We start from the raw sequence: 17,670 nt of genomic DNA, 5'->3' as shown, positions 1-17,670 counted from the left end.
GGTAGTGATTGGCCCAAGGTCACCCAATGAGCTTCATGACCAAGTGGGGGATTTGAACCCTGGTCTCCCAGGTCCTAGTCAGGGCACTCTAACCACTACATCACGCTGGCTTTCTCTTTATATGCAAACTAAATCGAATTTCTGTATCCCATCCATAGTCCTGAGTCTATGGCTTTATTGCTGTATATTACACCCCTGTTTTTTGCTATGCAAGAACTGCATTGCTGTTTTGTAGCCTAATTCTGTTTGCTCAGCTGTAACTTCGCTGAGTAACCACCCCCCACCCTTGATTACAGTTGACTGGACTTTCCAAATAAACAAGGAAGCAGGGAGGTTGCAGCTGAAATGAAATTTGCTCTGGTTTCTTCTGCTGTTGGTAGGGAGCAAGCTTTAAGTCAGCACCAGTGGGCAAGCTTAGGACAGTCATTGATAATAGCTGGATTCCAGCCAGATTCTAGTGCACTGTTGAATGTAAAGCAAGCGAGAGAAACATCTGCAAATCTTGGTTCATGTCACAGTCTGCTGCTGTATGACGTCACTGGAAATATAGCCAACTAAAAGAGTGTCCATGTCAAAACAGAATTGCCCACACCCCAGACAAGTAGCTTGGGAAATTATTTGCAGCCTGAGGGCCACATTTCCTTCTGCACAATTTTATGGAGGCCACATGACAAAACTATGAGGACTAGAACCATACTTTGGGGGGAGGCTGCAGCTCAGTGTCAGAGCACATGACATACACGTCTAAGATCCCAGGTCCAATCCCCATCAGGAAGGGCTGGGAAGAGACCCCCCTGCCTGAAACCCTGGAGAAGCTGCTGCCAGTCAGTGTAGACAATGCTGAGCTAGATGGACCAGTGGTCTGATTGGTTTAAGGCAGCTTCCTACCTAGCACTGATGGGTCATCCAGTGTGTAGAAAGTGCATGCCCCTGTTTGTTGTTCAAGATGATGTTCTTACTTTTAGTGTGTGTGTGTGTGTGTGTGTGGTTTGTTTTGTTTTGTTTTCTGCGCTTAGCCAGGAGTGTGTCGAGATAGACGGCAGTGGTGCAAATGCATTGCAGATACTGAGCAAAGATTAATGTTGGCCTTCAGCGAATGTTGGTGGACATCCATCCTCCTCTAATTGTCCGTGACAGAGAGCCCCTGGCTTCCTTCCCAGACAGGATAAATAAATCATCCGCTCGGCAACACTAAACAGTCTGTTTAAGTTGGGATGGCGGTGCAGACGTTATGAGCCGCGCCCCGCGTTCGGGAGCTGGGTCCTTCACCTCTAAATTTCCCGTGAATGTGGCAGGCGCTAATGAGGGCCTGGCTGAGCACACCTGCTGGATGTTTTCGGGTGGTGGAGAGTTGAGCAGGTGGACATCACAAAGCAGGCACTGTTAGGGCCAGTCCTGCAAGGCACGGAGCACACCTGAGGAAGGCTTGGGAGCAGAAGGCATGAATGGAGCAAGCGGCTCTTAAATTTCAGTTGCCTGCTGACCTAGCATTTAATTTCTAAAAGGAGGAGTGATGGGGCTTCCCTCCACTTTATCAGTCATTCCTTTTTTACCTGCAAGTTCAGAAGCTGCCCTGTGCTGAGAAGTCAGATCATCATTTAATGGACCTCGGTATTGCCAGCAGCGCTCCAGGGTTTCAGGCAAATAGTCTTCTCTTAGCCCCAACTGGAGATGTCAGGCATTGAACCTGGGATCTATCTGAAACCCTGGAGATCTGCTGCCAGTCTGTGTTGGCAGCTCTGAGAAAGGCGGGTCGATGAAGACAGTTCCTTTTTCCTAACAATTCTTTTTAAATCCTTCCCCCCCCCCATAATTATCCCCCTGGTTACTCCTTGCTTCATTCTGAAATCCACTCTCTCCTCCACTGCTCTCTTATCTTGGCTTTGCCTTATTTAGTCAGCAGAACTCTTTCTGCTCCCCTTTGCTGAATAAACATCTGGATTGTGACATCACGGATGACTACAGGATTGTGGGATCTGCAGGCTGGTTTAAAACCATGCCACGTCCAGAAACATGTATTGCAAAAGCTGTAGGTTAAATAAAGATGTTTATTTGGGTGAGGAAGCATAAATAGAAGAGGAAGTAAAGAAAAACACAAACTCTCCCTCCGCCTGCTCCTACTGTACAGACAGAAAGACAACGGCTGCCCCTTTGGATTAGTAGTGAGTGGGGGAAATACTTCAATCTTTTAGTTTCATGGAATCATAGTAAGGACTCTGGTCTCTCAATTTGCTCCCCCCCCCACCATAAAAAGTCCTCATGAAAGCTCATCAGCATTCTGATCTGAATTTTAACGGGCCTACAACATGTTTTCATGCAGTTTTACTTAATGTGCACCTTTTTGCAAAATGATTTCACTAAAATAATGCATTTTTGCATGCCATCTTCACAAACACATGTGTTTTTATAGACACTTTGCCCCCTACGATATTCCTCTTTGAACCCGTTACTCAACTGGAGAGTTGCAGTGCAAGATTTAGAGCAGTGAAGATTCTGGAGGATGGCTGTGTTTCAGTTGGCAACTGGATTCATCTCTTCAAAGCAAACTGACCCTTAATTTCTCCCCCATTCCCGTTAAGGATCGCCAGACCTGGCTGGTAGGGCTAGAAAACACATTCAGCTTGGCTGGCCACAAGTTGCACATGGGATGCATCGGACCTGCCCTGCGGCTAGGGGGGTAGGGTGCACAGGTGCAGGTGCTCTATACGTTCCAGCAGCAGCCACACACAAACACACACACACATGCCACATTCTCAGACACAGCAGCAGAGGGTTGAACAGTCCAGTTTGGCCGGAGCACCTCCGTTGCCGGCCTTCTTGTTCACTTTGGGGAGCAGGAGGACAAAGGACATGGCCAAGGCACAGTGGTAGAAGCTGTGGACGTACGTGTAATCCCACTCCTGGAACAAGAAAAAGCAAATGAGATTCTTCAAGTGTGTGTGTAATGGTTTTTAGTTATTCAGTGGTGTAGTGGTTGGGAGTGTTGGATTAGGACCTGATGAACCAGGGTTTGAATCCCCGCTCAGCCATGAAACTCACTGGGTGACCTTGTGTCAGTCATTCCCTCTCAGCCTCCCCTACCTCACAGGGTTGTTGTGGAGATTAAATGAGAAGCAGGGGGAGAACCATGTGTGGTACCTTGAGCTCCTTGGAGGGGGAAAAAGTAGAATATAAATGAAGTAAAATAAATAATAATACCGTAATAATAATTAAATGAACTGTCCTCTCTTGCTCATTAGGAAAACTGTGACAAACCCAACAGGATGGCATGAGCGATATTCCATTTTTGTTTCTCATTATAATCTGAATATTGATCTAATGTGAGATCACAATGGATATGGATGGAAGAATTTAGTATTATGGAGTAATGGTGGTCGGAATTAATAAAGGGAGCTTATCTTGGACTTTTTGTAGGGGAAAAAGGAAATGAATTGATTACAGGACACCCTGATTTAAAAGAAATATTGGTTAACAGAAAGTGGAGAAGATAGATGTTTGTGTGGACTGAAGGTTTTAAATGATTTTATATATGCATTGCAGGCACTAGATGACCCTTTGGATCCATTCCAGCTCTACAACTAAGATTCAGTGATTCAGGGGCTTTGGTCATGCAGAGACTGAGGTCTATGCCTTTTGGTAAAATGTTCATGTGTGTGTGTGTGTATGGAAAGAGAGAGAGGCCAAATGTCGATACACTGAGGGAAGTGACAAAGACAATAAAAACTGGGTGGGTGTTGCTCCCACAGCTGTGGGCTGAAGACCATTCCTGCAAGCCCACGTTCCGAGAGATAAGCCAACTCTCCCTTGGACATCTCATGAGTCAGATGCCAAGAACTTTGGAAGCTGGCTTTTCCACGCGGAGAATCTCAGGACCTCTTACCTAAAATGGTATCGTTGCTTCAGGCCTGTCGGAGTGTGATGGAGGGTTCATCCAGGAATTTTAAGATTTCAGCCCTCCCCTTTTGCTGGGATGTGGAGTATGTTTGGGCTTTGACTAATCTCCTGCCAGTGACATGCTTTCTACACAGGGTGATTTGCGGGGGACGGGGGCAGGGGGGGCCATATAACCAGCTTACTCATGAAGCTGGCTCTGATTAGCCTCATAATTCTATCCCCCCTGTCCCCCCCCCAACACATGTGCTGGAAATGTTGGTTTATTTGCCACACACTCATTGGACTGAAATTGTTTTCAGACGAGGCTTGTTGCCATCTTTTCATCCATGGAACACTTCTTGCTACTGAGTTCCTTTTCCCTCGTGTCAGAAAGAGGTTTTCTAAACAAGCAGGACCTCAGCACAAGGGCTGGGTGATATCTGGTTTTCAACATCACAATATAGCACCAGCTAAACACCGCGATATACCAATACAGTATATCACGATGTCTGGAATAAGGATGGAACTACGTAGAGATGAACAGTAGGGTTGGGCAACATCTTGTTTTCAACACTGAAATATATAACCCGCAAACATCGCAATATACTGATATATCACAATGCCTGAAATAAGGATGGAGCTATGTAGAGGCATTGGCTGGCTTCATGGTTTTCCCTGCATTGTGATTTTTGTTGGCACCTGCTCTTGTGATTTGCTGCCCCTGCATGAGGCAGGGGAGAGCTGAGCTGGTGAAGTCAACAGGGGTTGCAGGAATCAAGAAAAGCATTGGCTGGCTTCACAGTTTCTCCCACCTTGTGTTTTTTTGCATCACACACACACACAATGAGTCACGATATATTGCCAAGTCAAAAATTATGAAATAAATATCATGATATGGACTTCAAAGCGGTTTTGTACAATATATTGATATATCACCCAGCCCTACTGAGCACAAGAGTATTCTCCCTATCTGCAGTTCTCAACAACTGGCATTCAGAGGCATACTGCCTCCGAGGGAACAGGTCAAAGGGGTCCCATCTAGTACAGCATCCTGTTCTCACAGTGGCCAGCTACATACCCCATTGAGAAACCCACAAGAAGAACCCACATGTAGCAGCAACTCTCTCCACTTGCACTTCCCAGAAACTTGCCTTTGACAGTGGAGGGAGAACATAGTGATTATGGCTAGTAGCTATGGATATCCTTATCCTCCACAAATTTGTCTAACACCCTCCTTTTAAAGCTTTTCAAGGTCGTGACCATCACTACCTGTTCAGGTGGCAAATTTCAGAGTTGTGCATGGCTATCTAAAAGAGCAAGAGGGCATAAGACCATTAAGTATGCAGTTACCTGAATTCACCATTGCAGAAGGGGGAAGGAAGGTCTATCCATTGCTATGAAGCAGAAGAATGCTCTCACTGTTGCCTTTTGCACATTTCCCGGGGGCTTCTCAGAGGGCATTTAACTGGCCATTTGCCAGGATGCTGGACCCAGGTGGGCATCTGCTCAGATTCACCAGGGCAGATCTTAAGTTTTATGTTTTGCAAGGGGCAGTCTTACCTCAAAGAAGAACCTCAGCATCAAAGCAAGGGCCCCGAAACAGAAGCCAGGACCAATCTGCTGGGTATAGACGCTTTTGTCTGGATAGAGACCCTTCTTCTCCTTCATCTTTTGTAGCTGGGAGGAAAGAAGGCAACAGATGATAGATTTCGTTTGCCATGGCCTTTTGCAAAAAGAAAAGCTGGCTTGCAAGGAGGTCTGGAGTCTCCCACTGCCCCGCATGATGCTTCAAAGCTTTTCCCTTCTTTCAAAATTCCTTTGATATATATTTCTCAAATGAAGGAATCAAAAACCAAGGTGTGAGCCCAAGGTTCTCTGTTGGGGGTGGGGACAGAGGTTTGTTTTCTTAATAACCATCATTTCGCTCCAGGATGACACTTGTGAACTGGGTAGCATCTTTCCATAGGAGCTTACTAAGGTGGTGGACTGTCCTTCATTTAAACAGAGGTTGAATTACTGCCTGTCATGTATGTATTCTTTAATTGTGATTCCTGCATTTAAGGGGGTTGGAGTAGGTGACCCTTGGTGTCCCTAACTCTAAATTCTATTATTCTGTTATCTTGTTTGCTTTAGCTTGCAAAATGTCTTGGGCTGGATCTGTGGGAAACCAATTTCCCCCTTTCCCATAATCAGGTGGTGGAATGGGGGAGGAGGGCATCACACACACACACACACACACACACACACACACACACACAAACTTTGACTTGTTATGGCTGGCAATACTTGCTTAATGCAACCAAGAAAGGGAATCTTACCCATTTTACAGTGATCATGAGAACTGCTGTCCCAATCGGTCCTGAGTAGACGCCGTAGCCCCACCGATCATGGTAGATTCTGACTGCGATGGTGAGCACTCCAAACATCACAAACGTTGACCGTTTAGGCTCATCAAACTCTGCCAGGGCTGAGCAACAGGTGACATACAGTGTGATTTGAAATGCTGTGTTGTTAGGGCAGCTTTAAATCTCCCTTGAAATGGATGTCTTTGTCCATTTCCACTCATTTTTCCAATCTTGGATGCAGTTCTTCCACATTTCTCCAGCATTTTGTCCTCATGGAAATTCATTAGTATATTGATGTTCATTTTCTCTCATTCATTTTTGTGTGTAGTTTGGGCAAATAGATACTCCCCCCCCCCAAAAAAAAATATCCCCAATATAATGCATATTTGTACACAAGGGTTGGTTGAAGAACCACAGTCCTTCAAAATCCAGACTTTCATTTGATCTGAACATTCCAGTGTTTGGCTTCTGTAGTTCTAGTGTTAAGAGAAAGAAGGGAAACTTCTTTCTGCTCAACTTCCTCCACAACATACATTGGTTTAAATATCTCTATCATATCTCCACTTACTTGAATTTTCTCTGAAAAGCCCCAGATGTAACCTTTTCTGATAGGGGGGGGGTCACTCCACCCCCTTGATAATTTGGGTCGACCTTTTCTGAACCTTCCCCATCTCTGCACAATATCATCTTTGAAGCAACACAAGCAGAACTCTACCCAGCACACTAAAGAAAACTCAACGTGGTTGCGGCCACATTCACACCATATGTTGAAAGAGTTACAATGCCAATACAATGATGGTTTGCTCCAGAGAATCCTGGGACCTGTAGTTTGTTCAGGATGCCAAGTTCCCAAGTTCCCAGGGTGATTTAAAAATCCCTCTTCCCCAGGGAACTCTGGGAGCTGAAGCTAAGTGAGGGGGAATGGGAAAAGAGTTCTTTATAGCTCTCAGCATCCTAAACAAACCACAGCTCCCAGAAGCTCTCTTCCTCTTTGGAGGAAGCCATCATGGTTTAAAGTAGTTCAGAGTGTTTAGAGTGGCATGTTTCAAATGCACAGTGCAGATGGGGCCTTGGACTATATCTGTGTGCTGCTGACAATCTGCTCTGATGGGTGTGGGTTAATGAACTACCTTGAATAAACTACAGTTCCCAGGATTGTTGGGTGTGTGTGTGTGTTGTTGGTATCCTAGAGCTTTAAATGTACAGTGTGAATGTGGCTGGTACCTGGGGACCTTGAGTTGCAAAGGGAAATACTAATGAAAAAGCTGAGTCAAATATGTTTTGGGGAGAACATCACCCCTTGTTCCCTCTATCTGCAGTTCTCTGAGTCGTCCCAGGATGTTTTCAGACTGGGCTGAGGTTCCTCTCTAGTGTCATGCACCTGCCTGCAGCCCGCTAACTCACACTTCATCAATGAGGCTATGAATTATCAGAGACTGTCATTGCACGGGGAATGCGGTAATCGCTCGTAAAAATTATGGCTCCCGCCGGGCTCCATGAGTTCTCCAGATTACACAGCTGTAGCGTAGCTGTTTCAGATTTGCAGTCCCAGGAAATGTCCCTGCAAGGAGCGGAGCATGTTCAGCTCTTTGCAAAGCAAGATGGAGGAGAGGTTTTCTTCACGTCCCAGACACTACATGTCCATGTGTCCTTGGATTACATTATTATTATTATTATTCAATGGAGGTTTGTTTGTTTTTTTGGCTAAGGAATAGCATCCAGTTTTTAATCTGTTCTGCTTGTCTGCTGACTTGACATCCCCTCCTCCATCAGATAGATCCAGTCCTGTGAAATTATGGGGAAGTAGGGGGATTAAAAATGGCAGCCGGCACCACAGAAAGGTGTGCCAGCAAGTTTTCTTCACCCTTACCCTGAGAATTCTAGCAGCGAGGCCACCCTAAATTACAAAGCTTTTTTCATATTTAAAAGCTCACTCTAGGCCCTGGTAATTTATTTACATAGCATTATCAAGGTATATGGTGCTTTGTGGAGTAGTTAGTAGGAGAGAAATTTGGCTTTGGTTGGCATTTTAATGTGGACCTACTTTTTAATGCCCACAGTTTAAGAATGATGTTGACAAGAAAGGAGATCCTAACTAAACATCAGGAAGAGCTTTCTGATGGTAAGAACAGTGGAACGGACTCTCTTGGAAGGTGGTGGACTCTCCTTCTTTGGAAGTTTATAAGCAGAGGTTGGGTGGCCACCTGCCATGGATAGTTTAGATGGTATTCCTGCATTGCAGGGGGTTGGACTAGATGACCCTTGGGTGTACCAACTCTACAATTCTATGATTCTATGAATTCACACATCCCAAAACAAGCTTTGCACCGAAACACAGCCATCCCTCAAAAAGCTGCACTTCTCCAAATTTTGTCATGCTTTTTTCCAGCCAAGTCTCATGGCCCCCTATAATGCACATATCAAAATCCATGTCTTAGCAAAAATAACACACAAATGCATTATACTGTATTAAGAGAAATTGTTTGCCGTAATTGTATATTAGGAGGTATGTGTAATTAATAAGCTGCTGGGTTTTGTGAAGACTTTAAAAAGAAATGCAAACTGGTTTGGAAATGTGCAAACTGTCTAGAAAAATCACGAATGGAGAGAAACTGAGGTTGATAGGGATGCTCATCTCTGTTACAGAATAGCATAAGTATAGAAGACTTCTCCCTCGTCAGAGGAATTTCTAAATATTATTCTATTTCTGAAACTTCTACTTTTTTGTTGTTGTTAAAAAACAACCTGTGACTAGGCATTGCTTGTTTTCCTCTACGTCAAATATTTGCCTTAACTCCCTCAAAGTGTCTTAGCATGAGAAACCATCCCAAATAACGACTTGCTCTTACCCATCAGGGACACCCACATTGATAAAGCTGTCCCAAATATACTGAAATATTCCAAGATGTCATACTGCATGAAGCACAGGATGGATAAACCGGGGCCGTCACATGCGTGGTAAATCTGTTGGGGAAACATAAGAACGTATGAACGTAAGGAGGGTCCCTATTCCAGCATCCTATTCTCCCAGTGACCAACCAGATGTCTGTAAGAAACCTAGAAGCAGGACCTGAGCCCAAGAGCCCTTTCCCCTCCTGCAGTTTCCAGCAGCTGGTATTTAGAGGCATTGCTGGCTCTGACTGTGGAGGCAGAGCACAGCCATTGAGGCTGGCAGCCATTGAAAGCCGCCTCCATGAAATTGTCTAATCCCCTTTTAAAGCCATCCAAGTTGGTGGCCATCACCACTTCTTCCTGCAGGAGCAAGTTCCATAGTTTATACACTGCATGAAGACGAACTTTCTTTTTGTCTGTCTTTTGGACACCCACGAGTTCTAGTGTTGAGAAAGGGGGAGAAAAACTTTTCATTTCCTCCCTGCTATGCATCATTTTATAAAATTCTATCGTGTTGCCTCTTACTTGCCTTTTCTATAAAGTGAAAGTCAGAAACATTGCAGCCTTTCCTTACAGGGGGGTAGTTCAACCCCTCAATCATTTTGGTTGCCCTTTTCCAACTCTACAACAACTTTTCCTGAGGATAGGCAACCAGAACTATACATGACATCCCAAATGTGGCCATGCCATAGACCTGTAGTATAGCAGACACTAGCTGTTTATCGCCAGCAAATCTTTGTCCAATGTTGGTTTGTTTACTTATTTTGTAAGATTTACACAATGCATGATTGTTTAAAAGTCCTTTAAAAGGTTTACCAAGAAGGTAGAATCATTGGTAAGGAAAATACACAAAAATTAAAGACGTCTGAAAAGTTAAAATAACAAAAACGGATTAAAACATTCATCAACTTTCTTTGTGCTCTTTATTTATCAATAGAATTAAAGAAAAATTAAAAGATAAAATGTTTTTAGCAGGTGCTGAAAAGAGTACAGTGAAGGGGGCCTGCCTGGTATCAATAGGCAGGGAGTTTCAAAGTGTGCCTCCAAAGGCTGTAGCTGTCAAGACCATCCCTCAAAAGGATTTCCATGTCTAGCACCACCACCCTGTATCACAAACATTTGCCCCATTCCATCACATTTGACCCATCTTTGAGTTGCAATGAGCAGGTTATTTGTGAAGGCAAAGGAGAGAGATGGAGTTCATGCAGATGTTTTCGGCTGTTGCAAGAACCCTCGTCTGGGTGGGAAGGTAAACGGCATTTCCATGCGCTCTGGCACTTGTCACGGTGTCCCGTCATGTCAGAAGCGGTTTAGTCATGCTGGCCACATAACCCGGAAAGCTGTCTGCGGACAAACACCGGCTCCTTTGGCCTGAAGTGAGATGAACACCACACCCCATAGCTGCCTTTGACTGGATTTAACTGTCCAGGGGTCCTTTACCTTTCTTTTTTTTTTAAGCCTTTGTTGGGGGGGTGCAGATGTGTTTGCTGGTCTGAATAATTTCCTGTTGGGGAGATGGAGAAGGAGGGCCTTCGGAGGCTAAGACAGCGATGGCTGCATTTCTTCTGAGAAGCTGCAGAAGGTCTTGGCTGGAGGATGTGGAGCAGCTGCAAGTCTGTCTCGTTTTTCCTCCCCAGCCTTCGGTTCTATTTTTAAGTACATTCAAGGCCCCCACTAAAAACTCACGAGCATGTTTCCTAACTGGCCCACATCATGTGCAATTTTTTCATTAAATTTTATTACTGCATTTATACCCCAACCACGTAATACCTGTTCTGCATTCGGTCTTTAAGTGTGGAGGCACATACACTTTGGAACTCCCTGCCTATTGACACCAGGCAGGTACCTTCACTGCACTCTGTTTGGCACCTGCTGAAAGCATCTACCCAGATATTTAGAAAACTGGTGTGAGTTTTCACCTGTTTTTAGTTTGTTATTTTAACTTTTGGAAAGCTTTACATTATTATTTTTTCTTTTTATCATTTTGTATTGTTTTATCTTTTCTGTAAACTGGCTGTGAGGTCATCTCCCCTTTTCTTTTTTACAGTCAAGAAACATGGCTAAATAAAGGTGTCTGCTCTACCACTGAGCTAAGAAATCTTAGTTCAATAGGAACATAGAAAGCTGCCTTTCCCCTCACCCCCTTTCACTTAAACAAATGGACAGACACCTTTGGAGAACAGAGAAGGAGGAATGGGAGGGGAAAGTTTCTTACCGACACAAAGAACATGGTGAAGAAGTACACCATAGCCTCCATGTGGAACTGTCTCTTGGCAGCGATGCTGATGGTCGGGAGGAAAGCCAGGCTACTTAGAGTTGGCAGAAGGAGCTTGGCGACCAGAGAGCCCATCGAAAAGGAAGAGAGATTGCCAAAGCGTGGAAAGGCAGGATGGCTGGAAGATCCTTCCAGATCGCAGAGCTGGTTGGCGAATTCTGAGCTCCAAGGCTACTGTCCTGATCTGGGCCTTGGGAGAGACAGCTGAGCCAAATGGACTTTCAAGTTCAGATGGCCCAGCCTTGGCTTAGCCACTGTATGCGTGAGATGTCAGCTGATGACAGGTGCTGGGGGGGGCTTGGGTTTATGACGGTGCACAGCTGACAGCTGGCATACAACACAGGCCACACTTGTGAGGCTTGGAGACCTCTTGAAGACCAACAGATGGTCCATTGCAAAAGCCAGCAAGCCTTTGGGATGTTTGCAAATAGATAAGCACAGGTGGGGCCACATTTGCTCTTGGCTGCTAGGAAAAGCAATTTCTTCCTCCTTACCCATTATTGTAATCATCTAGCAAAATGCACAGCATTATGGCAGGTAAGATATGTGCACAATGAGTGCTTGTATCCAGAGTCTTTAACTAATTCAGACTACTGTATATGTCCACCTAGCTTAGCATTGTCAGCACTGACTGGCATGGTTCAGTCTTCAGAGTTTTAAACAGGAGAGATAGTGAGCCCTACCTGCAGATGCCATTGGGGACTGAACCTGAGACCTTCTGGATGAAATGAGGTGCTCTACCAGTGAGCTACAGCCCTACTCCTAAAAATTATACCCGCCCCCATCATTCTGGATAAAGGGCTTAATTAAATGGGATCATAACATATGCAGAGCTTGCTGGCTTGGGGCACCAAAGGCACATCTATTCCGGCACCCTATCCTCATAACGGCTAACCAGATGCCCATTATGGGAAACCCTGAGGCAGGATCCAAAAGCCCTCTCCCCTCCTGTTGTTCCCAGCAATTGGTATTCAGAAGCATTGCTTCCCCTGTCCAAGGGAGGTACAACTCGGTCATTGTGGCTAGCAGCCATGAATTTATCCAGTCCTCTCTTAAAAGCCACCCAGGTTGGTGGCCACCACTGCCTCCTGTGGGAATGTTCAACTATGTGCTTCATGAAGAAGTGTTTATCTGTCCTGAATCTTCCACCATTCAGCTTCATTGATTCTAGTGTTATGAGAGAGTTTTCTCTCCACTGCCTTCGTGCCCTGCATGATTTTATAAACTTCAATCATGCTGCCTCTTGCTCGCTTTTTCTCCAAACTAAAAAGTCCCAAACAATATCCCTTTGAGGTGGGGCGGCCAGAACTCTACACTGCATTCCAACTGTGGCCACACCATTGATTTGTAGAATCGGCATTATGATATTGGCAGTTTTGTTTTCAATACAGCAACAACAGTCTGTGGGAGGCAGTGAGAGGCACAGCTAAGCGTGTGTGGACGTCAAGTCAATTGGCCAACTTTATTTTATTATGATATCTTCCCCCTCCCCCCACCGGCCAATGACTTTATTACAAGCCTCCTGCTTTTCTCCTTCCTGGTATTAATATCTTTTCCTTGGAACCTTCTGCAGATTCTTTGTGTCGTTTTTAAGACAGCTGTTCAGATGAACCAGGGAGGAGGAATGCAAGACAACTGGCTCTGTGGTTTAGAGCTCTGTAGCCAGGTCACCAAGATATGAGCTACTGTCTGCGTCTGCCTGGATTCCAATAAGGAAGAAAAGTGGGAGGCATCTAAAGAGACTGGTGTGGCTGCATATGGAGCTTCCAGATGAACTGAGATTTAAGAAGGGCATGTGCAAGAAATGGAAGAATGGGGAATTCATGGAGGAGGAGTTTACAGGAGTAGCCAATAGTAGTTTCAGGGAGAAGGTGAGGTGAGAATGAGCTCAGGCATGCAAGAGAGGCTATAATTAATAACAAGGGTTACATCAGCTATGTTTGAAGCAGGAGGAAGAACAAGCAAGTGGTGGGTCCTCTGCATGGAGAAGACAGATAAATGCTCTTGGGTGACATAGATAATATGGAACTACACAACACCTACTTTTTCTCTGTCTTCACCCAAAAGGAAAGCGGTGCCCAACCTGGTGATAACAGAATAAACAAGGTGGTCAGGGAACACCTGACTACTTTGAATGAATTCAAATCTCCAGGTCCTGATGAGCTGCACCCAAGGGAACAAAAGGAGCTTGTGGATGGAATCTCACACCTGTCAACTGCCCCAGAAAAACAGAGAAACCCCATTTCCCCCCATCAGAGTACGGTGACCATTTTGGGCACCTTGTTCTCATGCAGTTTGGGGCTGAGATCTTGCTCCAAAAAAGGTGCCTTTTCATGTCTGCAATATTGCACAGTTTCCCGAAACATGCTTTTTGGGTGCTGTGACCCCCAAAATGCTTTTTTTGGGTCCACAATCTCGCACAGGTCACCTGGAAGATGGTGTCCCAAATTTGGGCCACGTTGTGTTGGATGGTTTGTAATCTTAAAGCCACTGTCTATAATCTTTGATAATTCTAGGAGATTAGGTGAGGACTGGAGGAGTGCAAATGTTTCCATCTGCAAAAAGGGGGAAAAGAAGACCCAGTTAATTACTGACCGGTGAGCTTGACATCAATACCAAGAAAGGTCCTACAACAGATAATTAAACAGCCAGTCTGTGAGCAGTGTAAGAGCTGTTTGACAGTAGAACAGACTCTCATGGGATGTTGTGGACTCTCCTTTCTTGGAGGGTTTTAAGCAGAGGTTGGATGGTCATCTGTCATGGATGTTTTAGTTCCTGCATTGCAGGGGGTTGGACTGGATGACTCTTGGGGTCTCTCCCAACTCCACAATTCTATGGTTCTGTGATTTCTCAATATATTTTTAAGATACTGAGGAGGAAGACAGAGACATAGGAAGCTGCCTTATACTGAGCCAGACCATTGGTCTGTCCAGCTGTGTATTGTCTACACTGACTGGCAGCAGCTCTCCACAATTTCAGATAGGGTGTCTCTCCCAGCCCTGCTTGGAGATGCCATGGGGGATTGAACCTGGCACCTTCTGCATGCAAAGCAGGTGCTCTTCCACTGAGCCGTAGCCCTTCCACAAGACAGCACTTTGTTATAAAGTGGCAGGATTTTATTGCCTGTAAAAATGTGGTTTTATCACCAAATACAAGTTACGAGCTTGCAATGCCTTAATGATTAATTAGGTAACATAAGCATTTCAAGACAGATATATACATATTTTCATTCTGGGACAGTTTTCTTGGAAAGTGTGCTATTTATATTGTGATTATTATGGAAAGGACTGATTTAAGTATTTACTTCCTAATGTTAATTCTTTATTTTCTCAGGGCCAAGTGCTTTATGACTTCATTGCTTTCTTCTGTTATAAACAGTGCTGTTCTCTTCTTCTTTTGCTATGGAATTATGCATGTTCTAGCAATACATAATAAATTTAAAAACAAACTAGCCAACAGCACAAACTCCTTGTCTCTCACACACAAATACGGAGTGGGGATGTGGGGGAGAAAATTGATTTCTCTGTCATGGCGTCTGCACAGAGCCAATTCAGAGTGGCAGCAGGAATCATTGCCCTCTCTCTGAGTGGGCACATGGAAACATGGGTGCTTCCAGATTAGGGATAGGGGAGAAATTCAACTCAGTTTGTAATTAAATAGAATCCTACCAAATATGCAGTTTTTGAAACAATTCACAAACTGAAACACAGCCATCCTTTGAAATTTAACAGTGCAGTTCTCCAACTAAGTAATATATATGAAACTGGATATGCTGCATAAGAATGAACTCAATTTAAGGTGCTCACTCTGGTGTTTAAAGCCAGAAATGACTCAGGTCACAAATACCTCAAAGACAGTCTCCTTCTCTCCAGACCCTCTGATGTGCTGAGATTCAGAGGGGACCCCCTTGGTAGCTCCTTCAAGGCTTGGGGGGAGTGGTGGTCAGGGAGATGGCCTTCTCTGAGTTGGCCCCTAAGCCATACAACTCTCTTCCCAAAGATGCGTGTCTGGCACCTTCACTGTATACCCTCCCACGTTTCTCTGATAAAAAAAGGAACGTCCCATTCCATAATGATACCCCACGCATCTTGCTGGGTTGTCTCAGCCACTCTGGGCAACTTCCAACACATATAAAAACTCAAGAAAACATTAAATATTAAAAAAACCTTCCCTATACAGGATTGCCTTCAGACAGCTCAGCGATTGGATAACTCCATACCTTCCAACATTTCTCCAATGAAAATAGGGACATCCTCAGGAAAAGTGGGACATTCTGGGATCAAATCATAAACTGGGACGGCTTCTCTAAATCAGGGGCATCCCTGGAAAATAGGGGCACTTGGCGAGTCTGTTATTGTACAGTTTCCAGTGAATGCTGAATGCATATCACTTTGACCTGGGCCTTTGACGCTTGAGGTGCATATTTTTAGAACCCACCTTATTTTTATGATGGCAAGTTGCTTTGAATTATTTTTAATAATTGTTTTTAATTGTTCTTGTGCAAAGTTCTTGAACAGGTGGTCACAGGGCGTATCTAGATGTCCTAGGAGGAAACTGATTTTCTAGATCCATTTCAATCAGGGTTTAGGCCCAGTTTTGGTACAGAAACGTCTTTGGTCACCCTGTAGGATGACCTGTAGGCACCTGCAATGTGTTTTATGTAGGGCTGCCTCTGAAGACAGTTTGGGTATGGTCTGTTCACAAAAGGTGTTTCGGCATTACCCAACCCTGGGAGCTGATGCAAGGTGTGTGTGTTTGAAAACAAGTCCTCCTCTCACAGAGAGGGTTGCTGGCTCAACCAGGCTTAGTCATCTGGGGGTCTTGGGGTATGAAACAGTGCCAGGGGTTGGAGAGACAGCTCACATTGAACACTCTCCCTCACAGCCGAAAAAAGAAAATAAAAAAATTACTGCCATGGAATTGTTGTGTTTGTATTGTGTCTTTTTAAATAACACTGGAAGAGCCTGACTGCTGGATCAGGTCAAAGGGGTCCCATCTGTATGATGATGATGATGATGATGATGATGATGATGATGATTTATTACTTATTATTTATTGCCTGCCCACCCTAAGGTCCCAGGGTGGGTTGCAACAATTTAAAGACAACATTAAAAGTATTTTTTTAAAACTTACAATCACCAAAAATACAAAAAATAACTAATAACAATAACATCTAATAAGAAGTAACGAAATTTAATACAATTGCTTATATTTAGATTTCCAACCTTTCTGCACTTGAAATGTTAAAAGCATGGGAAATTGCATACAAAAAAATAATATTATATTAGGAGTATATCGGGAGAAAACCACGCATGGAAAATACGTATGATCATCCATTCAGGGCTTTAAAAAAGAAATGAGTTTAACAAAATTGCAGGGATGGGCAGTGGGGGGAGGGGGAGTAAAATGGACAGACGTGTCTACCTGTACCTCCAATTGGCAAGGAACCCTTATTGGTTGATGACTCTTGTGAAGAGCCAGTTCCATCTGCAAGCCTCTCCCCACCCCTCCATCTCTCCTCCAGAGCAATAAAAAATGCTATAGTTCTTAGAAGCTAGGAAACATTCCACTGGGCTTTAAAAAATAAAAATAAAATAAAAATTCACAGCTGCAGACCTGGACACAGTGCTGGGATGTTGCCAGTGGTGATGCATGAAGTTAAGGGGGTGGAGAGAAGACGGCGGGGTGGGGGGGGGAGAGGGGAAGCCTAGCAGGTTTGTGCACATGCTCTAGCAATTACTGAAAATGGGTCACTTAAAAAAAAAAGTTGCTATCCCTGGGGAAGACAGGTGGCTGGCTAGGAGAACTGGGGTCACAAAGCCTTTGTACTGGATGCAGCTCTGAGAGAGGGAGGGAGTGACCACAGGAGGTGGCCTGTGGTGCAGACGCTGACCCCACAAATCCCAGCATCTTGTCACCCTGCACTTCCAGGGCTTCAGAGGTCACACCATACACCTGCAGCCAGCTAAAAACACTGGGCTTCTCTCAGAGGGTCCCGGGAATGGCAGTCCCCCCCCCCACTGCCCCCAGTGAATGTACTATTCCCAGCACATACTCAAACAAACTACAGTTCACAGGTTTCTTTGGGAGCAAGCCAAGTCCTTTAGATGTGTGGATGTGAACAGAGGATTAGACACACTCATCGAAAACAGGCCATATAACAGGGCAGAGCATCTTCTTTGCATGCGGAAGGTTCCTGGTGTAATAGCCAGCATCTCCAGGTAGGATGGGTATGTCCCTTGCCGGAAAGAGAGCCTCTGCTAGTCCTTGTATACAATATGGAGC

The 17,670-nt window shown here is 44.7% G+C and overlaps 1 protein-coding gene across 1 annotated transcript; it reads right to left on the bottom strand.

The window, feature by feature from the left end:
- Nucleotides 1–2,039: 2,039 nt before the first annotated feature.
- MYMK (myomaker, myoblast fusion factor) lies at nt 2,040–11,873 on the bottom strand. The gene is made up of 5 exons (XM_082207969.1): nt 11,326–11,873; nt 9,068–9,182; nt 6,192–6,340; nt 5,434–5,550; nt 2,040–2,900 (listed from the first exon to the last, which is right to left on the bottom strand). The coding sequence occupies exons 1-5, from the start codon at nt 11,458–11,460 to the stop codon at nt 2,754–2,756; spliced, it is 663 nt and encodes a 220-aa protein (XP_082064095.1). The 5' UTR covers nt 11,461–11,873; the 3' UTR covers nt 2,040–2,753.
- Between the last annotated feature and the right edge of the window lie 5,797 nt (nt 11,874–17,670).

The sequence above is a fragment of the Podarcis vaucheri genome, assembly GCF_965113315.1.
Source record: "Podarcis vaucheri genome assembly, chromosome: Z".
Taxonomy (NCBI): domain Eukaryota; kingdom Metazoa; phylum Chordata; class Lepidosauria; order Squamata; family Lacertidae; genus Podarcis; species Podarcis vaucheri.
Note: the sequence above shows the minus strand (reverse complement) of the source record. Positions and strands in the feature narration are given on the sequence as shown.

Excerpts from the sequence above, each read along its gene's own strand:
- MYMK (XM_082207969.1), bottom strand. The coding sequence starts at position 11,460 with ATGGGCTCTCTGGTCGCCAAGCTCCTTCTGCCAACTCTAAGTAGCCTG. Across the intron at positions 9,183-11,325 it reads TCACCATGTTCTTTGTGTCG|ATTTACCACGCATGTGACGG; the intron begins GTAAGAAACTTT and ends TTTCCCCAACAG. Across the intron at positions 6,341-9,067 it reads AATGTGGGTGTCCCTGATGG|CCCTGGCAGAGTTTGATGAG; the intron begins GTAAGAGCAAGT and ends CCTGTTGCTCAG.